Here is a 23,371-nt window from a genome sequence, read left to right on the forward strand (position 1 = left end):
ATCACCGACGCTCTACTAGACCCACTGCTGTTTGCCTACAGAGCCAACAGACTAAAGTTCCGCATTCAACAGCATAATTCTTGCTTTGCTCCAAGGCAAGCTATCCCAACTGGGAGTTCCAGAGTCCAGATGCGAGTGGATCACAGGCTTCCTGTCCAACAGGAGGCAGCACGTGAGGCTGCGAAAGCACCTGTCTGACCCCCTGACCATCAGCACTGGTTCTCCTCAAGGCTGTGTCTTGTCCCCTCACTCTTTTCACTGTACACCAACAGCTGCAGCTCCATTCACTCTGTCAAGGTCCTGGCTCTGTCAAGCTTCTGAAGTTTGCCGATTACACCACCCTCATCAGACTTATTTCTGATGGGGACGAGTCAGCCCACAGGTGTGAGATTGATCCTGGTGCAGTCAGAACAACTTGGAGCTCAACTCCCTAAAGACAGTGGAGATGATAGTGGACTTCAGGAGAAGCCCAGCAGACCTTCCCCAAAACGCTGTGGGTAGCTCCCCAGTCAACTTTGTGAAGTCCTTTTCTGGGCTTTACCATCACCAGGACATCAAGTGGAAGCTGAACATCACCTCTCTTACAAAGAAAGCACAGCAGACACTTCCTGCAGAGACTTCCTGCGGCAGCTGAAAAAGTGTACCCTGCCAACAACTATGATGGTGCATTTCTACACTGCCATCCTGACCTCTCTGCAGAGGATGACCTACACACCTTCAGGACGCAAAGGCGAGCGGCAATGATTGGGGCTGATCCCTCCACCCTGGAAATGGACGATTCAGTGCTCTCCCCTCTGACAGAAGGCTGAGGTCTATCAGGACCAAAACCTCTCGCTACAAGAACAGTTTCTTTCCTACAGCAGTAGGCCTCATGAACATGCCACCAGAACCAAATTGACTATATAGCCCACTCCCCCCAAAAAACCACACAACCTCAAATCTATTTCCCCTCCCCACATACATACACAACCCTCAACTGAACAAATCTATTTCCCCTCCCCACATACATACAGAACCCTCAACTGGAGGAAATCTTAAATATAATTGTTATAGTTATTATTATATAGTTATTTTTTTTATAATTTATTAATGCACAGTCTACTCTGTGTATGCTCAGTCCACTGTTCTTATTTGTTTTAATTTCCCTTATTCCTTCTGTATAAATTGTTGCACCAACAGCCAGAACAAATTCCTTGTTGGTTGTGAAACTTGGCAATAAAACTGTTTCTGATTCTGATTTGTGGGGAGTGGTTTTTAAAACTAGGGTGAGTACTGTGTAAATGGGATTTCTTTTGTAGCGTGAAAATGGAACACATGCAAAGATTTCCATTAAAAAGCATATATACGTCCCATTTTACTCATTGTCCCATTTTCACTACACTCACCTTGCTAACTGAAATTATGTCTATTTAAAAATCCAGTTAAGTTGCTGGATATTAAGAATGTTGTCTCTTTTGTCACACTGCTGAATGTAGTTTACAATGCGAGTGGGTATGTGTGTAGTTTCTTGAGTTAACAAAACCAAATTAAGTAACCTGTATCTGTCACTAGCGTTATTTAGATTACTCACGGTAAGTATGATTGGATAATACTTCTCAGAATGACACTACAAATCACTCCTCCCCTGCTGTCATCCCATCCTGTCCTCACTCAATCCTGTCCTTCAATTCTTCACCGGTCTCTCTCATTTGTTCTTTTACTCAGTTCATTCTGCCCGTGAAGCTCCCTGATCCCCTATACTAAGGTAAGGCCAGTGGTCTCTCTGCTCAGCAAATAATTCTATATCAGTTTATGTTGCTGGAACATGCTTAGGTTATGTTATACAGATAGCTTGTGGATTAGGTGTTTGAATTAAATTACCATTTTGTTTTTACTGGTAAATCATCACACTAATAGAGGTTGCTTTGGTTTTCTTCCTTATGGTCTCATGTTTTTGGTTGTAGTATTCTGGTTAACTGTGTATAATTATGTTACAATTAAAGTGTTTTAAAGATATTGACTGTGTAAATGAAGGCTAGAGGTTCTCTTCTGATAAAGGATCTCTAAACTGTTAGCTATAATAAATACATGGAATTGCTCTGGGACATGCTCTGCTTTAATTCTTGTTTAAACAAAGAGGAGCTAAAGCAAAAACACATTGATGGATCAGAGTAACAATTACTGTGTGTTATCAAACGTTTTGGTGTTATATTGTCTGTGTTGGTTTTTCTGTGTCTTAGTTGTGTGAATGTTACAGGAATTATTCTTTACCACTTAAAATGTAATGTAATGTCAAACATTGATTGAAAATCTGAGCTTTGATATCAGGATAAGGATGGAGTTCCCAGTGCCCAATATCATTGTAGCCCTGCAGTAAAGAAAAGATCCATGAAATAGGATTAGTTTATCCCATGATCTTTCCTCACTTAATTTTACTGTTGTTTAAATGTGTAAGAGACCCTTCATGACTTATGTATTTACATTCATAAAGCTTGTTAGAGTAGAACTGCTTATTTAGGATCAGCTTCCTCTGTAATTTATTAGATTAAATCACCACAATTTATCTTAGTGTCTTAGAACTGGTTTCAGACACGGATTATGCAAAACCTTGGAATGAAAATGATAGGTCAATAGAGATTTTCCATCTGTGTCCACAACACCCACTCCTAAAATACTGTTTCCATTTTTGTATTGAACATAAAACAAATTAAATGTGTTTATTGGGAATATTCTAAAGTAATCCATTGTATACTTTGTTCCAAATATTTTCTCTTCACAGTGTCAGTGAATCTGCACTACTATTCCCTTCGACAATGGCTGCTGTAAGTTCACTTAGCAACTAGTCAAAAGATCACTAGCCACTGACTAGGGAGCTTTCTTAAGTAGCTGGAGTGACACTCTACTTCTGGTATTTGTCAGTACTATGACAATGCACATCATTTACAGCAGACAGTCTACTTCTATTAAGTAGTCTGCAGGTTCTCTTTGTAAATAAGAATACAATGTTAATTGATATACTTAATTATCTTAAATACTATCCATGCTAAAAGGCTATTGCTTTCAGGTGTTGTTTGAATGTCACAATGTATGTGTTCCTGGCTAATTTGGTTGTATAACAGATGCAGGATCTGGGATGGACTCCTAAATCTGTGTGTTGTAGAAGTGGCTTTAGCAGTCTTCTCTATAATCATGTGAGGCAGATTAACTGCTCCACTGACTGCTTGGCATCATTTTGGGTCAGCCCCTGGGATGAAGCACTGGGGTATTAGTGTGTGTGTGTGTGGAATTCATTTTTGAAATCCTGAAAAGAAAATGAATCCAATACCGCTTGCTGAGTAATGTTGTCAAACTCTGGGCCAAATGCAATATCTAAGAATTGAACAATACCTAAGGAATCAACAAACTAAGGATGGTAATGTAAAAGAAAGAAATACAAACATGTGTTTTTTCTGTGAGTGAAACCCTGACTAAGTTTGTCTCTCTAGACTGGAACATTTCGTATGGTGTCTGAAGAAGAGCAGGCCATGAGGTCAAAGCTGGAGCATCTGACAGTGAAGGACCACGGACCTGTGTTTGGACCCTGTACTAAACTGCCTCCACACACAATACAAAAGGTAACTGTCTACAACAATTTTGACACACTGATAACATGTTATACAGACAGTTCAGTTACTAAATTAAAATACACCTAACATGTGATCATGCATATTCTCTGTAAACTTTTTGATAACACGTTATATTTAAATGTAGGATCCAGCAAAAAAAAAAAAACATACTACACATACTATAAAGGCACATTTGCATGTTTTTACGTGCAATCACAACATCCTTACTCATGACTGTGATGAGTGGTGCCAAATTTTCTCAGTAAGGCACCAAGGACAAAACTGACTGCTCATTTAATTTATCTTAAACGACACTCAACACATCAATCACAAAATCTTGTTGTGATTTTAGATTATGACCTGAACTTTGAGGCCCGTATCAAACAAGCGATGAAAACAGCCCTTTCCCATTTAAGGAACAGCCCGTTTCTCTGCCAGGCCAACACTGAGAGACTGATTCATGTTTTTATTACCAACAAACTGGACTATTAGCAATTCTCTACTGTCTGGCCTTGCCCAAAGATCTATTGGCAAACTGCAATTAATTCAAAACGCAGCTGCACATGTCCTTACCAATACCAAAGAGAACACGTATCACCTATCTTAAAGACCCTGTTTTGACTGCCTTTGCATTATAGAATTGATACAAAAAAATTGCCCTATTGATTTTTAAAGCACTACATGGCCTTGCACATGACTAATTGTCTGGTTTTTTATTATGTGCCCAGTCAGTTCCTCAGATCATCTGGTACAGGTCTTTTGGTTGTCCTAAGGGTCAGAACCAAAATTTTGGGGAAACCTCTTTCAGCCACTATGTACCTGTCCTTTGGAACAGCTTGTCAGATTATCTGATGGACACAGATACTATTGATTTTTTTTTAAAGATCTTAAGACACCTTTTTAGCCTAGCTTTCTATTCAACTTGTCTGAATATGAATTTCATGTAGTAATTTATCCCATTTGTTTTAACCTCTTATTTTTTTCATCATATATTAACAGTTTTTTTTATAGTTTTTATACTTGAAATGCATTTTGTAAGAAATGTAAGAAATGTGCTACATGAATAAAGTTTGATTTGTTGATAGATTATAGATAGTATTGTTGAATGCCAATAATGATTTTGATCTCAATAAGAAAATGTAATATTTGTTCTTGACAAATGAATTACATCATGAGAAATGTAGTGCATGCATTTCTCATGCTTTTATGTACTCGGTCACCAATGGGAAACAAACCCATTCTCAACCAACTTAGTTATGCAGCTTGACTCACGCATATTCCTTCCAAATAAGTTTTACTTGTGTCTCTGACAGGCAAAGGATGAACTAAACGAGACAGAGGAAAGCAGAGTGTCATCTTTGAAGGGGCTGAGGGTCATGATGAAAGAAAAGGCTGGAGAGGGGGATGACCTTGCCAAGATGGTGCAGGAGCATTTTGGGGACAAACCCGACTCCTTGCTGCTGCGCTTCATCAGAGCACGCAAGTTTGATGTGACCAGAGCCCACGAACTCCTAAAGGGTGAGTGGGAGAGGCTATAGTCAGACTAAGGTTACTAAACTTCCTATGATCAGAATTTTGCAACCCTAGATGATGTGTGTATAATCTGTTTATGTTTATTAATGTTTATGTTTACTCTGACTATATATACTATATATATGTGGCTCCTTTTATCTCAGTAGCTGGATGGATCAGAGTAGTTGAACCCATTCATCCCACCAACGAACCCTCTACTAAATCACCTACCAACCCATTCATCCATGTAATAAATCTGTGGTCAAAGATTTCGAAGATTTATAATAATATTTATAATTTTAAGCATTTTCACTTTATTTTTGTTTCTATACTCTATATTCTTAGGCCACACTGCATGCCTATGGTCAGTGATATTTTCCCTACCATAAATATTGTGAAATTGATTGAGTAATTGAGGGGCCAATGTCTATTATACTCTTAGCTTTGGATCTATGAATCCTGCTCTTCGTTTAGACAAAGAGATTACTGTTAATTAATTGGTCTTTTAGCTGTTTTCAAAGTCCCCAGGATGAAGGAACTCATTGTACTCAACTAGGGCAGAGTTTAGCCTGTCTGTAGTGTTTGGCTGTTATCAGGAACAGAGACTGAGGAATTATGTACTTTCATCTCTCCTCTTTCCACAGAAACACACAAAAAATATACAGTATCCATGACAAAAAAAGCATGGACATATGTGCTGTAATGTTACTGATTGCAGACGTACTGAAATATGTGAAGCTACATTATTTCAAACTTGTTCCCTATAGTGTGCATTTTCTTGATAAATTGGATAATATCATTACATACTACTATGCTGAATCTCATAATTGCTAAATCAAACACAATTTCTACAGAATATTGGAAGAACCATAGACCTGGGCTTGGCTTTAGGAGGCAACATTTGTTAGTTGTAATTTGCATTATTTTACTATGTTGGAAACATTTCCCGGTTAGTGTGGGTAGAATTGCACGCTTCAATGTGAGACAGGAATGTGAACATCCACTTGTTCACATGTAGGCTTAATTGGTGGTCCAGAATAAAAGGTTTGGCAAGACACAGACACAAACACTTTGTGGTTAATTGGATCTGCAGTAAAAAGGGACAAGGCAGGAGAGGAGAGGCAAGGAGACATGGGTGTAATTGTTTTTGCTCACAATGTGAAAGCAAATTATAACAATTGCAAGCTGTTGTAAAAACTAGTGCTATGTGGGGTGAAGGGGTGTTGGCCATGTATATTGTAATGACCAAGTTATTTGATGCAGTTTGAGTACTTCAAAAAGGGACTTAATCTGAATTTGCATGGCTTTGTTTAATACTCCACATTGCTGGGATTTTCATTACACAGATTGCCAGTTAGTTTGTTCTTTTATACCAACTTCATGTCATTCCTTGTTAAGCCAGTGTTAGGTTCGAGATTACAATAATTTAATAAATAGGCAAGAACAAGAATGGAGGCAGCTAGCCTAGCAGATTCAAGCATCTGGCCAGTATGCATTGTCTTTTTCTGTATTTCTTCAGTGATCATTTTGCATTGTCTGTTTTGTGTAATTTCTTAATCATCGTAACTAAATTGTATGTGTAAATATGTATACGCAAGGCCCAGCTTTAAAAGACACCTTGGTCACACCTTCCTTGTTGAAATAAAGGTATGAAAATGATTTTTTTGAAACACCAAATGGCAGCCAGAACAAATACCCAATGTGGAAAAACATGTCGTTCTGTCCCTGAGCAAAACGGTTAACCATAAACGTTATTGCTGTAATTGAGAATGTGTTCTCAGGCAGCTTACCTCCATGGTAAACAAATAAGATGCTAAAATAAAAACACAAGCTAATCTGAGAACGGTCTATATTGGTGGCATTAGAGAAATTCTACTATGTGCATTTAAAGAGGTACTTGACTGATTCAATATCTGTCACATTTTCTGTACAGGTTACGTGCGTTTCAGGAGGGACTACCCTGAGCTGTTTGAAAACCTGACCCCTGAGGCAGTCCGCAGTACCATTGAGGCAGGCTACCCTGTAGTCTTGCCCAAGAGGGACAAGTATGGCCGTGTGGTGATCCTCTTCAACATTGAGAACTGGGACCTGGAGGAGGTTACATTTGATGAGGTAGAGTACAGCAATTGGTTCTCAATTTTTGAAATGTTTAAAAACTGTCTAAAGTCACTGCCATTCTATTACTCTGAATTTGTATCATGATAACATATGAAATTGTTTGAAGATTGTGATGCCATGGATCTGTTAGTGTTTTTATTTTGGGTTTTATGATGTATGTACATAGATACCTAAAAGGAAATAACAAAAAAATATATTTAAATACTGCAGTTGTGCATAAAAATAAATGGTATATACAAATGCAAAATTGCTAAACATCTGGGGCCTTATTCACAAAACATTTAATCATATTACTAGGAGGACTTCTAACAGCACTAAAGGTTCCTAGCTAGAGGAAACCTATTCACAAAGCTGCTAAGACCAACTTTTACTAAGGAACGGGGAGAAGTCTTAAGCGAAGAGAAAGGGCGGGGTTCATCCCGTTGCCATGGGTGTTGTCATGTTCCATGAACAAGCTTACTTACTATGTCGACAGTGATTGGCTGATAGGGGAGGGTTCTCTGTCAGTGAATTCATCATACCAATACTGTAGAAAAATGTGTTGTGTTTCCATATTGAAATATATTAATATTAAAATGTAGGTGTGTCACGATTAAACATGAAACCAAGAATGATATACTGACTAGTCAAGATATGTTCAGCTAATTGTCAGTCACTTATACACTCACCTAAAGGATTATTAGGAACACCTGTTCAATTTCTCATTAATGCAATTATCTAATCAACCAATCACATGCATTTAGGGGTGTGGTCCTGGTCAAGACAATCTCCTGAACTCCAAACTGAATGTCAGAATGGGAAAGAAAGGTGATTTAAGCAATTTGGAGCGTGGCATGGTTGTTGGTGCCAGACGGGCCGGTCTGAGTATTTCACAATCTGCTCAGTTACTGGGATTTTCACGCACAACCATTTCTAGGGTTTACAAAGAATGGTGTGAAAAGGGAAAAACATCCAGTATGCGGCAGTCCTGTGGGGGCGAAAATGCCTTGTTGATACTAGAGGTCAGAGGAGAATGGGCCGACTTATTCAAGCTGATAGAAGAGTAACTTTGACTGAAATAACCACTCGTTACAACCGAGGTATGCAGCAAAGCATTTGTGAAGCCACAACACGCACAACCTTGAGGCGGATGGGATACAACAGCAGAAGACCCCACCGGGTACCACTCATCTCCACTACAAATAGGAAAAGAGGCTACAATTTGCACGAGCTCACCAAAATTGGGAAGTTGAAGACTGGAAGAATGTTGCCTGGTCTGATGAGTCTCGATTTCTGTTGAGACATTCAGATGGTAGAGTCAGAATTTGGCGTAAACAGAATGAGAACATGGATCCATCATGCCTTGTTACCACTGTACAGGCTGGTGGTGGTGGTGTAATGGTGTGGGGGATGTTTTCTTGGCACACTTTAGGCCCCTTAGGGCCAATTTGGCATTGTTTAAATGCCACGGCCTACCTGAGCATGTCCATCCCTTTATGAACACCATGTACCCATCCTCTGATGGCTACTTCCAGCAGGATAATGCACCATGTCACAAAGCTTGAATCATTTCAAATTGGATTCTTGAACATGACAATGAGTTCACTGTACTGAAATGGCCCCCACAGTCACCAGATCTCAACCCAATAGAGCATCTTTGGGATTTGGTGGAACGGGAGCTTCGTGCCCTGGATGTGCATCCCACAAATGTCCATCAACTGCAAGATGCTATCCTATCAATATGGGCCAACATTTCTAAAGAATGCTTTCAGCATCTTGTTGAATCAATGCCACATAGAATTAAGGCAGTTCTGAAGGCGAAAGGGGGTCAAACACAGTATAAGTATGGTGTTCCTAATAATCCTTTAGGTGAGTGTATATCTGACAGATTGTAAAGAAATGCTCTTTAATCTTTTGATGGTGCAATCATTTGTGCAATTATGTGTCCCACCACCAACTACACCGGGTGGTCAAGCTTTGGCAATGAAGTCGGCTTTGTTTCATTGTAGTTGGCAAACATCATGAGTAATGATGTTTGTTTTACTCATGATTTAGTCACGATATGGGGTCTGGAGAGAGCATTTATTGTTTGATGTAATATTCTACTGACAGGTGACTGAGATATACGTAGTTTGTCTGCGCCGCATAGCTGCATTTTCCCTGTGGCCAAATAGTGTAGAGTTGTCACAAGCTTGATGTCCAATGTTTTTGGGTTGTTTATGTTTGTTGGTAAAGTGACAGCATCCCTGCCTAGCTCTACTATGATCATAATACCCTTGCGATTAAGGCGATATCTTGTTAAAAGCTATAACAATAAATGTTTCTAAAACATCTACCTGATTATGAGGCGGATTGCTGGCAGCAGTCTTCGTGACTTAGGAGTCCTCTTGACTACTCCTGGTTTTAACACTAAAACATTTTGTATTTGTGAAATACTCTTAGACCATTATAATTTTTTTTTTTATCTAAAGGTGTCAGTCCTAATTTAAAGATAGGATTGACACGCCCAAGAGTTACTCCTAAATCAGCAAATTAGAAACTACTTTTAGCCTTAAGATGTTTTGTGAATACAGCCCCTGATCTCCAAAAACATATTCATTTAATTTACTTTGCAGTGCATACTGCATATCTATAACAAAACAATGAAATTTTTTTTTATTATTATTGTTTGGTAGTACTGGGAAATACTTGTGTTATTAATCCACATTGGAGGAAATCCACCAACTGGTATTTTTATAGCTGTAACCCTTATCTGAACCAACAGACCAGTACCTCTATTGTACATACTCTGTAACCAATAATTCAGTTGTCATGCCATTCAAAAAGAGAGATGTTATATTTGGAGGACCACTTAAGTCTACCTGCCAAATGGAAGCCAAAAGCACGCTGTTACTTCATTGACCACACTGCAGTTTTCTTAGGACAAACTTTTAAAATGTTTCTCAATCTCCTTTCATGAACAGACACTGCGAGCATACTGTGTGATCCTGGAGAAGTTGTTGGAGAATGAGGAGACCCAGATAAATGGTTTTGTCCTGATAGAAAACTTTAAGGGTTTCACCATGCAACACGCATCTGGCATCAAACCCACTGAACTCAAAAAGATGGTGGACATGATGCAGGTCTGAGCACAGTAACATACACACATTGTTTGGACATTATCATACTTAAAGCCATCCCCACGTAGCTCCATTATACCCACAGATCATTAGTTCTGGGTGCAGTTCTTTAAAAACTCCCGCACATTGTATACATTACTTTCCATATCAAAAAGATTTAATAGGAACAACATTTTGATCCAAGGATATTCATTAGGCCATTTTACAAAACAGAAGAAATGGCCATTTTAAATAGGTAGGTTGGCTAAGGTGGACTTACTCCAAACAGACATCACTCATTGAATCAAGGCGTCATGTGATAAAAAATACAAAATGTGCATTACACTCAAAATAAAGAACAACAAAAAATATGACTAAACTATGCTACCATACCAAGACAAATAGTATTTCTCATTATCCTCCTAGTTGGAGCTTGAAGAACTCTCCAAAAATCTGTCCCTAGACAAGAAAAGAAGACAAAGGATTATAAAAAAAAAATATTAGGGAATGAAGGAACCAAAGAATTTCAAATATTTATTTACATATTCAATGATTCTTCGTTATTTATTATAGGCATGTATACCTATGTATTTAATTTTCTATCCTAGTAGGCAATCATTGGAATGTTAACGGTTAACATGTTCTGTAAGGTGTGAATACTGGGACAAAAGTTTTGCTAGTTATTGCCAACTTCTTTGCTTCTCGAGATAACACCACTCTGTCATAGGAGATGACCCCAGAACAGATTGGAGTGTGTCCCTAATTGATAAGGGGTTTATTCTTTAGTTTTATTATCCTTAGGTCAGTAAACCAACTCCCACACTTTTGGTCTGGGGATATAAACATGAGTGGGGTTTGGGAAAGCTCTCTCTTGCATTTTCCTCAATCCTGCCTGCATCTTAAATTTCCAGAGAACTTTTATCTTGGATACCTGTAATTGTAATACTCTCTTTATATATAACATTTATTTGTTACATTAATTCATTGACAATTTGGAATTAATCTATAACAGGTCAAATTCCAGTTCCAGCAGGACTGATCTTTTTTAATGGAAAACTGTTGAACCTCCCCCAAGCAAAATATGTTTTCACGTCACCCTCCCTATGCTTTTGGGAAAAAACATGAACGTCCCCATTGAAAATGCAGATTAAAAAGTTAATCGAGCACATTTGGCTTCAAAGACAAACTCTCCTGCTCAACAATACGTGCACAAAGGTAGCCCATTCTATAGGCCCAATGTACAAACAACTGACCCAATAATAGTGGAAATATTAAAACATATATAACCTAGATAAGCTATACAGGTGCTAATCAGCTAATTAACCCAAAACACATGCAAAGGCCTTTAAATGGTCTCTCAGTCTAGTTCTGTAGGCTACACAATCATGGGGAAGACTGCTGACTTGACAGCTGTCCAAAAGACGACCATTGACACCATGCACAAGGAGGGCAAGACACAAAAGGTCATAGCTAAAGAGGCTGGCTGTTCACAGATCTCTGTGTCCAAGCACATTAATAGAGAGGCGAAGGGAAGGAAAAGATGTGGTAGAAAAAAGTGTACAAGCAATAGGGATAATCGCAACCTGGAGAGGATTGTAAAACAAAACCCATTCAAAAATGTGGGGGAGATTCACGACGAGCGGACATCAGCTGGAGTCAGTGCTTCAAGAACCACCACGCACATGGGTTTCAGCTGTCGCATTCTTTGTGTCAAGCCACTCTTGAACAAGACACAGCGTCAGAAGCGTCTCGCCTGGGCTAAAGACAAAAAGGACTGGACTGCTGCTGAGTTATGTTCTCTGATGAAAGTACATTTTGCATTTTCCTTTGGAAATCAAGGTCCCAGAGTCTGGAGGAAGAGAGGAGAGGCACAGAATCCACGTTGCTTGAAGTCCAGTGTAAAGTTTCCACAGTCAGTGATGGTTTGGGTTCCATGTCATCTGCTGGTGTTGGTCCACTGTGTATTCTGAGGTCCAAGGTCAACTCAGCCATCTATCAGGAAGTTTTGGAGCACTTCATGCTTCCTGCTGCTGACCAACTTTATGGAGATGCAGATTTCATTTTCCAACAGGACTTTTCACCTGCACACAGTGCCAAAGCTACCAGTACCTGGTTTAAGGACCATGGTATCCCTATTCTTAATTGGCCAGAAAACACGCCTGAACTTAACCCTATAGAAAATCTATGTGGTATTGTGAAGAGGAAGATGCGATACACCAGACCCAACAATGCAGAAGAGCTGAAGGCCACTATCAGAGCAACCTGGGCTCTCATAACACCTGAGCAGTGCCACAGACTGATCGACTCCATGCCACGCCGCATTGCTGCAGTAATTCAAGCAAAAGGAGCCCCAACTAAGTATTGAGTGCTGTACATGCTCATATTTTTCATGTTCATACTTTTCAGTTGGCCAACATTTCTAAAAATCTTTTTTTTGTATTGGTCTTAAGAAATATTCTAATTTTCAGAGATACTGAATTTGGGATTTTCATTAGTTTTCAGTTATAATCATCACAATTAAAAGAAATAAACATTTGAAATATATCAGTCTGTGTTTAATGAATGAATTATTCTAATTATAAGATCAGCACCTGTATATTTAAAATGCAAAATCAATTTTTACAAAGATATTTCATTGTGCCTGAAAATTCAAGCCCATATCATACGGTTGTTTTTAAGTCTATAAAAATATAAATATTGTAATACAACTACAGCACCAGCTGCTGCACATTGCCTAATATGCACAATGCTGCCCTAACTGCATTCCCTACTTACAGCTAACAGAGTACTACAGCTCTGGAGAAAATTACGAAACCGTTGCATCTTTTTCTTTCCTTTGCAGTGGTCTCTTAATTTCAAACCTTCTGTTCCTCAAAACCTTGAAAAAAGGTGCAGTGGTCTCTTAATTTTTTCTGGAGCTTTACTTTCTGTTATTATTAATGGGTGCATTTATTTAAAAAAAATAATCTTGTCTAAAGCCCAGCCTGACTACATTATCTGATTTTAAGGCCCCTGCCCGGTCGTGTTCAGATTTGGGCTGAGAATGAACTCCCTACATCTGGGTCACAATGTCTTCAGGTGCAGAAGACAATGTCTTTTGCTCGCCTTACCGCTAATAGCCCTTCCTCCTTTTAGCATGGGTAGGATTTAGGCCTAGCTTGCTGAACCTGATCTGAGCATGATTTGTCTGCGCAGATCAAGGCTGCAGCAACCTTCCTACTGTATAGTATTCATTTACAGTCCAATCACCAGATTTACAAGTTCTGAACAGAGTTGTGACTCTTATTCTGTCCCCTTGTCCTGTTATGTCAATGTACTAATGAAAACAACATGCTTTTTTTGGGAACTTCACAAATATATTATAATACAAATATGAAGTGCTTTTTAATTATATATGTGAAGTAAGAACACAAATATACACCCACCTAAAGGATTATTAGGAACACCATACTAATACTGTGTTTGACCCCCTTTCGCCTTCAGAACTGCCTTAATTCTACGTGGCATTGATTCAACAAGGTGCTGAAAGCATTCTTTAGAAATGTTGGCCCATATTGATAGGATAGCATCTTGCAGTTGATGGTGAAGCTCCCATTCCACCACATCCCAAAGATGCTCTATTGGGTTGAGATCTGGTGACTGTGGGGGCCATTTCAGTACAGTGAACTCATTGTCATGTTCAAGAAACCAATTTGAAATGATTCGAGCTTTGTGACATGGTGCATTATCCTCGTGGAAGTAGCCATCAGAGGATGGGTACATGGTGGTCATAAAGGGATGGACATGCTCAGGTAGGCCGTGGCATTTAAACAATGCCAAATTGGCACTAAGGGGCCTAAAGTGTGCCAAGAAAACATCCCCCACACCATTACACCACCACCACCAGCCTGCACAGTGGTAACAAGGCATGATGGATCCATGTTCTCATTCTGTTTACGCCAAATTCTGACTCTACCATCTGAATGTCTCAACAGAAATCGAGACTCATCAGACCATGCAACATTCTTCCAGTCTTCAACTGTCCAATTTTGGTGAGCTCGTGCAAATTGTATCCTCTTTTCCTATTTGTAGTGGAGATGAGTGGTACCCGGTGGGGTCTTCTGCTGTTGTAGCCCATCCGCCTCAACGTTGTGTGTGTTGTGGCTTCACAAATGCTTTGCTGCATACCTTGGTTGTAACGAGTGGTTATTTCAGTCAAAGTTGCTCTTCTATCAGCTTGAATCAGTCGGCCCATTCTCCTCTGACCTCTAGCATCAACAAGGCATTTTCGCCCACAGGACTGCCGCATACTGGATGTTTTTCCCTTTTCACACCATTCTTTGTAAACCCTAGAAATGGTTGTGCGTGAAAATCCCAGTAACTGAGCAGATTGTGAAATACTCAGACCGGCCCTTCTGGCACCAACAACCATGCCACGCTCAAAATTGCTTAAATCACCTTTCTTTCCCATTCTGACATTCAGTTTGGAGTTCAGGAGATTGTCTTGACCAGGACCACACCTCTAAATACATTGAAGCAACTGCCATGTGATTGGTTGATTAGATAATTGCATTAATGAGAAATTGAACAGGTGTTCCTAATAATGCTTTAGGTGAGTGTATATTCAGTGTAATATATATATAAAAGTCTACACACCCCTGTTAAAATGCCAGGTTCTTGTGAAAGAATGAGACAAAGATATATCAACTTTTCCCGCCTTTAATGTGACCTATAATGTGAACAATTCAATTGAAATACAAACTGAAATCTTTGAGAAAATAAAAAAATCACCTTGTTGCATAAGTGTGCACACCCTTAAACTAATACTTTGTTGAAGCACCTTTTGATTTTATTACAGCAATCAGTCTTTTTGGGTAGGAGTCTATTAGCATGGCACATCTTGACGTGGCAATATTTACCCACTCTTCTTTGCAAAAGCGCTCCAAATCTGTCAGATTGCAAGGACATCTCCTATGCACAGCCCTCTTCAGATCACCCCACAGATGTTCAATTGGATTCAGGTCAGGAATCTGGCTGGGCTATTCCAAAACGTTCTGGTGAAGCCATGCTTTTGAGAATTTAGATGTGTGCTTTGGGCCAAAATTGCCTGGTATTTCGAACTGTTCATAATTACCTCCACCCTGACTAAGGCTCCAGTTCCAGTTGATGAAAAACAGCCCATAGCATGATGCGGCCACCACCATGCTTCCCTGTGGGTATGGTGTTCTTTGGGTGAAGTGCAGTGTTGTTTTTGCGCCAGACATACCTTTTGGAATTATGGCCAAAAAGTTCAACCTTGGTTTCATCAGACCATAACACATTTTCCCACATGCTTTTGGGGGACTGGATGTCTGTTTTTGTAAACTTCAGCTGGGCTTGGATGTTTTTCTTTGTAGGAAAAGGCTTCCGTCTTGCCACCCTACGCCATAGCCCATTCATATGGGAAATTGCTTTGGAAATTATTTTGTACCCTTCTCCTGACTGATATCTTTCAACAATGAGATCCTTCTAATGGTTTGGAAGCTCTCTGCGGAGAGAATGGCTTTTGCTCTGAGATGCAACTAAGAAAATGTCAGGAAAATCCTACTTGAACAGCTGAACTTTATTTGTGATTAATCAGAGTCACTTTAAATGATGGCAGGTATGTAATGACTTCTATTTAAGATGAGTTTGAATGTGAATTTTGAACACAGCAACATCCCCAATTATGAGAGGGTATGCACACTTATGCAACCAGGTTATTGTAAGGTTTTTATTTTTCATTTTTCCCCCTCGAAGATTTCAGTTTGTTTTTCGATTGAATTGTTCACATTATAGGTCACAATAAAAGTGGAATCATGTTCTGACATGATTTATCTTTATCTCATTCTTTTACATCACAAACACCTGGCATTTTAACAGGGGTGTGTAGACTTTTTATATCCACTGTAAAATCTAGTGTTGTCAAACGATTAAAATAATCAATCCCGATTCATCTCAATCTTCTGTAGTTAATCACCATTAACTTAAATTTCAGAATGTGTTGCAAATGTTACCATTAATACTCACTTTTCCATTTGAAAATTAGTGCATTATGTTAAAGACATACTATATATTTATCTCATGCAAATTGCTTGAATTGGAATTAAATAATTGCAAGTTGTCACAGCCCTTAAAGGTCAGTCCACAGCCATTAATCATCACATAGTTGTTTGGTTCCTTTTTAAATCATAAGATAACAGAAATCACCCAAATGGCCCTGATCAAATGTTTACATTTGAATGTTTGTCCTTGTTACAGACACACAAGGTGACACACAGGTGAAAATGGCAATTAAAGGTGAATTTCCCACACCTGTGGCTTTTTAAATTTCAAATAGTGTCAATGTATAAATAGTCAATGAGTTTTTTAGCTCTCACGTGGATGCACTGAGCAGGGTAGATACTGAGCCATGGGGAGCTGAAAAGAACTGTCAAAAGACCTGCGTAACAAGGTAATGGTACTTTATAAAGATGGAAAAGGATATGAAAAGATATCTAAAGCCTTGCAAATGCCAGTTAGTACTGTTCTATCACTTATTAAGAAGTGGAAAATTCAGGGATCTCTTGATACCAAGCCAAGGTCAGGTAGACCAAGAAAGATATCAGCCAAATCTACCCGGAAAAAGAAAAACCCACAGGTAACCTCAGGAGAAATACAGGCTGTTCTGGAAAATACAGGCTGTTCTGGAAAAATATTCTTGAACAAAAATTAGCTGCATGGTCGAGTTGCCAGAAAGAAACTACAGTGAGTATTTCAGACCTGACTGGCTTTATGTCTGTCTGGCGCCAACATTAGTCGGCAAGAAGAGCGAGGAGGGTAAATTGTCTTAGCTAGCTTGTTAGCTTCACAAACGCCAGATAACTTGAGAAAATGAATTAAGTGGATTTCATACTCGAGCACCGGTTTGAAACCCTTAATTTGGAGGAGAAAATTTAAGTAAAGCGACTTGGTGCTCGTCAGCCACGGGATATTGTCATCACTCAAACTGCTGGTTAAAGTACCCGCAGGTTTAACATGGAGTGTTTTTTTAAAAGAAGAATGTGGCTAACTGTTAGCATACAAAAGAGATGGTACTTGGTCGAGGACGGGTTACAAAGATTTGTAAGGACGGGTTACAAAGATCTCTTTCTGAGAGGATTGCAAAACATGAGCGCAGTGGGAATCATCTGGACAATGCTGTGAAATTGGGCTTACTTGGAAGGGTAAATGTCGCAGCCCAAGTTGACAGTGCATACAGGTGCTCCATTGAGCAGCATAACAGACAGGTACGTTCTCAGTTGTTTCATAACGTATTGAACTGTGGTAAATGTGAAACCGCACTGCGGGGGCACAACGAGTCGGTGCACTCCCTGAATCCTGGAATATTCAAATGCATTTTCAAGACTATGTGTGAGGGCGATTCAAGACTTCAGAGGAACTATGACGCTCAGGCCATCTTCAAAGGGACATCTAGCACTGTACAAAACAAACTGTTAGACTGTATGTATGAACTGTAGAGGTAGGAGCAAGTGGACGAGACATAATTTGTTTCCATACAGGCAGATGAGACAACTCATGTCTCCTGTAAATCACAAATGGTGGTTGTGTTGTGTTAAGAATTTACGTGTATCAGAGTCTCTGAAGAAGGACGAGGCTTCGGTCCGAATGAAAATTTACCACAAAGATTTATTAATAGGAATTTATATGTCAAAATCCTCTCCAAGAACTGCCACCTTAACGTGGTGGAGGGGTTTGAGTACCCGAGTGACCCTAGGAGCTATGTTGTCTTGGGCTATATGCCCCTGGTAGGGTCTCCCAAGGCAAACAGGTCTTAGGCGACGGGTCAGACTAAGAGCGGTTCAAAACCCCCTTAATGAAGAATAAAATTTTGAGTACCGTGACGTCGCCCGGTATGGCGCAGCCGAGGCCCCACCCTGGAGCCAGGCCTGGGGGTTGGGGCTCGTATGCGAGCGCCTGGTGGCCGGGCCTTCCCCATGGGGCCCGGCCGGGCTCAGCCCGAACGGGCGACGTGGGGCCGCCCTCCCGTGGGCTCACCACCCACAGGAGGGACCATTAGGGGCCGGTGCGAAGAGGATCGGGCGGCAGTCGAAGGCAGGGGCCTAGACAACCCGATCTCTGGACACGGAAACTGGCTCTAGGGACGTGGAATGTCACCTCGCTGGCGGGGAAGGAGCCTGAGTTAGTGCGTGAGGTTGAGAGGTTCTGATTAGAGGTAGTCGGGATCACCTCTACGCACGGCTTGGGCTCTGGAACCACACTCCTTGAGAGAGGATGGACTCTTCACCACTCTGGAGTTGCCCATGGTGAGAGGCGGCGGGCTGGTGTGGGTTTGCTTATAGCTCCCCAGCTCTGCCGCCATGTGTTGGAGTTTACCCCGGTGAACGAGAGGGTCGTTTCCCTGCGCCTACGGGTCGGGGATAGGTCTCTCTCTGTTGTCTGCCGAACGGCAGTGCAGAGTACCCGACCTTCTTAGAGTCTCTGGGAGGGGTGCTGGAAAGTGCTCCGACTGGGGACTCTATTGTTCTACTGGGGGACTTCAACGCCCACGTGGGCAACGACAGTGACACCTGGAGGGGCGTGATTGGGAGTAACGGCCCCCCTGATCTGAACCCGAGTGGTGGTCAGTTATTGGACTTCTGTGCTAGTCACAGTTTGTCCATAACGAACACCATGTTCAAGCATAAGGGTGTCCATCAGTGCACGTGGCACCAGGACACCCTAGGCCGCAGGTCGATGATCGACTTTGTTGTCGTCTCATCTGACCTGCGGCCGTATGTCTTGGACACTCGGGTGAAGAGAGGGGCGGAGCTGTCAACTGATCACCACCTGGTGGTGAGTTGGATCCGATGGCGGGGGAGGAAGCGGGACAGACTCGGCAGGCCCAAGCGTACTGTAAGGGTCTGCTGGGAACGTCTGGCCGAGTCTCCTGTCAGAGAGATCTTTAACTCCCACCTCTGGCAGAGCTTCGACTGGATCCCGAGGGAGGTTGGAGATATTGAGTCCGAGTGGACCATGTTCTCCACCGCCATTGTCGAAGCGGCCGCTCGGAGCTGTGGCCATAAGGTCTCCGGTGCCTGTCGAGGCGGCAATCCCCGAACCCGGTGGTGGACACCGGAAGTAAGGGATGCCGTCAAGCTGAAGAAGGAGTCCTATCAGGCCTGGTTGGCTTGTGGGACTCCTGAGGCAGCTGACGGGTACCGACAGGCCAAGCGGGCTGCAGCCCGGGTGGTTGTGGAGGCAAAAACTCGGGCCTGGGAGGAGTTCGGTGAGGCCATGGAGAAGGACTATCGGCTGGCCTCGAATAGATTCTGGCAAACCATCCGGCGCCTCAGGAGAGGGAAACAGTGCCCTACCAACGCTGTTTACAGTAGAGGTGGGCAGCTGTTGACCTCAACTGAGGATGTCGTCGGACGGTGGAAGGAGTACTTCGAGGATCTCCTCAATCCCGCTGACACGTCTTCCATTGAGGAAGCAGAGGATGAGGGCTCAGAGGTGGACTCGTCCATCACCCGGGCTGAAGTCACAGAGGTGGTCAAGAAACTCCTCGGTGGCAAGGCACCGGGGGTGGATGAGATCCGCCCTGAGTACCTCAAGTCTCTGGATGTTGTGGGGCTGTCTTGGTTGACACGCCTGTGCAACATCGCGTGGCGGTCGGGGACAGTGCCTCTGGGATGGCAGAGCGGGGTGGTGGTCCCTCTTTTTAAGAAGGGGGACCGGAGGGTGTGTTCCAACTATAGGGGGATCACACTTCTCAGCCTCCCCGGGAAAGTCTATGCCAGGGTTCTGGAGAGGAGAATACGGCCGATAGTAGAACCTCGGATTCAGGAGGAACAGTGTGGTTTTCGTCCGGGCCGTGGAACACTGGACCAGCTCTATACCCTCTACGGGGTGTTGGAGGGTTCATGGGAGTTTGCCCAACCAATCCACATGTGTTTTGTGGATTTGGAGAAGGCATTCGACTGTGTCCCTCGCGGCATCTTGTGGAGGGTGCTTCGGGAATATGGGGTCCTGGGTCCTTTGCTAAGGGCTGTCAGGTCCCTGTACAACCGAAGCAGGAGCTTGGTCCGCATTGCCGCCAGTAAGTCAGACTTGTTCCCAGTGCATGTTGGACTCCGGCAGGGCTGCCCTTTGTCACCGGTTCTGTTCGTAATTTTTATGGACAGAATTTCTAGGCGCAGCCAGGGGCCGGAGGGTGTCAGGTTTGGGGACCACACAATTTCGTCTCTGCTCTTTGCAGATGATGTTGTCGTGTTGGCCCCTTCTAACCAGGACCTTCAGCATGCACTGGGACGGTTTGCAGCAGAGTGTGAAGCGGTGGGGATGAAAATCAGTACCTCCAAATCCGAGGCCATGGTCCTCAGTCGGAAAAGGGTGGCTTGCCCACTTCAGGTTGGTGGAGAGTGCCTGCCTCAAGTGGAAGAGTTTAAGTATCTAGGAGTCTTGTTCACGAGTGAGGGAAGGATGGAACGGGAGATTGACAGACGGATCGGTGCAGCTTCTGCAGTAATGCAGTTGATGTATCGGTCTTTCGGGATGAAGAAAGAGCTGAGCCGCAAGGCAAAGCTCTTGATTTACCAGTCAATCTACGTTCCTACTCTCACCTATGGTCATGAGCTTTGGGTCATGACCGAAAGGACAAGATCCCTGATACAGGCGGCCGAAATGAGCTTTCTCCGCAGGGTGGCCGGGCGATCCCTAAGAGATAGGGTGAGAAGCTTGGTCACCCGGGAGGAGCTCAGAGTAGAGCCGTTGCTCCTCAGCTGAGGTGGCTTGGGCATCTTTTTCGGATGCCTCCGGAACGCCTTCCTGGGAAGGTGTTCCGGTCCCGTCCCACCGGGAGGAGACCCCGGGGAAGACCTAGGACACGCTGGAGGGACTATGTCTCCCGGCTGGCCTGGGAACGCCTCGGTGTCCCCCCGGAAGAGCTAGAGGAAGTGTCTGGGGAGAGGGAAGTCTGGGCATCCCTGCTTAGACTGCTGCCCCCGCGACCCGGCCTCGGATAAGCGGAAGAAGATGGATGGATGGATATGTCAAAATACATGAAATACGTTGCAGCGGTCTAATACTTGTTTTAACCCTCAAGCTTCCACAAATATTAGCCCCGAATCAAGATTAACCATTGGTTTTGTTTCTCCTGCCACAGGGGCGGTTACTTTTCACTCTCGTGAGTAAAACCCATCCTTATTGGCTCTTCGCTGGCATGGTGACATGTTGGACAAATCTCTTTGTTTTCGCTGTCCAATGAAGAAGGGCATGCTTTAAACTCTTCCCCCTTGGGGTTATTTTCAGTCACAGATCAACAGGTTCTAGATGTGAAATCTTAACACGGTCATTTACATTATATTGTCCTAACCTAGACTAGAACATCAGGGGATTGGAGACAGCAGGTTTCTTCCTGCTGTATAGGCGGCAGTTTCATTTGTATGTTAATGGTTGGTTTTAAACCTGTCTCTCTAACTGAGCCAGGTGTAAAGTCTGAGTGAGTGTGGCTGAGTGTAAGACAAAAGACAGTCTTTACCTATTCTTCCGAGAGATAAGGTGTGAGAATTTCCACAGTATGATGGCGTTTTAAACCTTGGAAGGTATACCTGGCTGCAACATACAATTTAATAAAACAAAAACATAAAAATACATGGTTATTAAATCAGCATTATTTAAACTTCATTTATCTCAACAGTTGCGATACATGTTGCCTGACAATACAGTGACAGAGAGGTTTTTGGAGTTTGTGGAAGTGGAAGATAAAACTGGACTCGGCCTCTCTAATAGCATCAAGGGTGTGCTGGAACCACTGAAGCTGGGAGAAAAGCTGATCGCTCAGACTTATGATGGTGCAGCTGTAATGAGTGTAAATGTCTGAGGGGTACAAACGCTAATGAAAGAGACATACCCACATGCCCAGTTTGTTCACTGCTATGCTCACCATCTGAACCTGACCTTGCAGCAACTTTGTTCAGCAAGGATGAGCATCCTGAAGGTGTTTTTTGCAGTTTTAACTTTTGCCACCTTTTTCTCTGGCACCTTGAAGAGGGTAAAAACCTTCACTCGCAATACCATGGAACAGCTGTGACTCAACGCATTGGCCATGTTGTCCATCAAAAGCCATCTCAGTCAGCAGCAACTTGACTTAATTCCCAAAGTCATCGAAAAGTTTGCCCAGAGGAAGAACCACTGTGCCACCGTTCTCTTCAAGTGAGCCCTCAGCCTTGGTGAGTGAAAGCCTATTTTATCATCCTGCCTTTGCGGTGCTGGTTCTGTGCTGGATCGATCGATATAGATCAGAGGTGTCCAAACTATTCCACGGAGGGCCGTGTCTGCAGGTTTTCGATCTCTCCTTGTAGTTGATTGACTAATTAGGTTACTAATTGGTTAGTTTCTACCCTCATCTGGTTGTGTAGGTGGTAACTGGGAACCAATTTAGAGGAAAAACCAAAAACCTGCTGACACACGGCCCTCCGTGGAATGGTTTGGACAACCCTGATATAGATGGTGATGAGTGTCAGTGTGTCCATGTTTATCTATTAAGGTTGTTGTCATAGAATGGATCTGTATCCATAAAATGTTGTCTTTCCACTTTGTTGTGGCCTTCAGTGGCGTTGAGCTCATTGCTGTTCGCATATGGCCCTGTAGGCACATTGGTTCTGAGCTTGGTTGCAAAGATCAGGCAAGGATTCATAAACTAGAGCCAGGTAAACACTAGAGTCGAGCATTCACGACACGAATGCCTAATCTTCAGTGATATATTGAAAATAAATTCCCGTAAAGCGTGCAGGACAAGTCAGCTGCCAATAAAGTTATTGGAAATACAATTACTGCAAGGAAGTAGCCTGCTGCAATCCTAAAAGCTCCCGCTAAAGTCTGGTGAAGTTAAGCATTAACTATGAATGGCTCTGAGGTTAAAACATTTAAAATATTTTAACGGCAATAAAAAAATACTGGCATTAGTCTCAGTATTTTAAATTAATCTCAAGAGTTAACGCTTCAACTTTGACAGCCCTAATAAAAAGTGAAAAATGATAAATTACATTAATTTTGGTTGCATCTTGCTTCAGTGCCTTTCGTTTTTAAACTTGCCTTTTC

At 42.2% G+C, this 23,371-nt stretch overlaps 1 protein-coding gene across 4 annotated transcripts in view; it reads left to right on the forward strand.

The window, feature by feature from the left end:
* Window positions 1–1,633: 1,633 nt before the first annotated feature.
* Window positions 1,634–23,371, forward strand: part of rlbp1a (retinaldehyde binding protein 1a) — a 40,488-nt gene continuing 18,750 nt past the window's right edge. For 2 of the 4 annotated variants that reach the window (XM_010866283.5, XM_010866285.5), the window contains exons 1-6: window positions 1,634–1,744; window positions 2,759–2,801; window positions 3,465–3,593; window positions 4,898–5,102; window positions 7,030–7,208; window positions 10,157–10,315. In XM_010866283.5, coding sequence (XP_010864585.1) covers window positions 2,793–2,801; window positions 3,465–3,593; window positions 4,898–5,102; window positions 7,030–7,208; window positions 10,157–10,315 — 681 coding nt within the window. In that variant the 5' untranslated portion in view covers window positions 1,634–1,744; window positions 2,759–2,792. Of the gene's footprint in view, window positions 1,745–2,758; window positions 2,802–3,277; window positions 3,392–3,464; window positions 3,594–4,897; window positions 5,103–7,029; window positions 7,209–10,156; window positions 10,316–23,371 lie in introns of those variants that run through there. The other 2 variants (XM_013131480.4, XM_010866284.5) reach the window with 2 other exon arrangements.

This window comes from Esox lucius, chromosome 2 (assembly GCF_011004845.1).
Source record: "Esox lucius isolate fEsoLuc1 chromosome 2, fEsoLuc1.pri, whole genome shotgun sequence".
Lineage (NCBI taxonomy): Eukaryota > Metazoa > Chordata > Actinopteri > Esociformes > Esocidae > Esox > Esox lucius.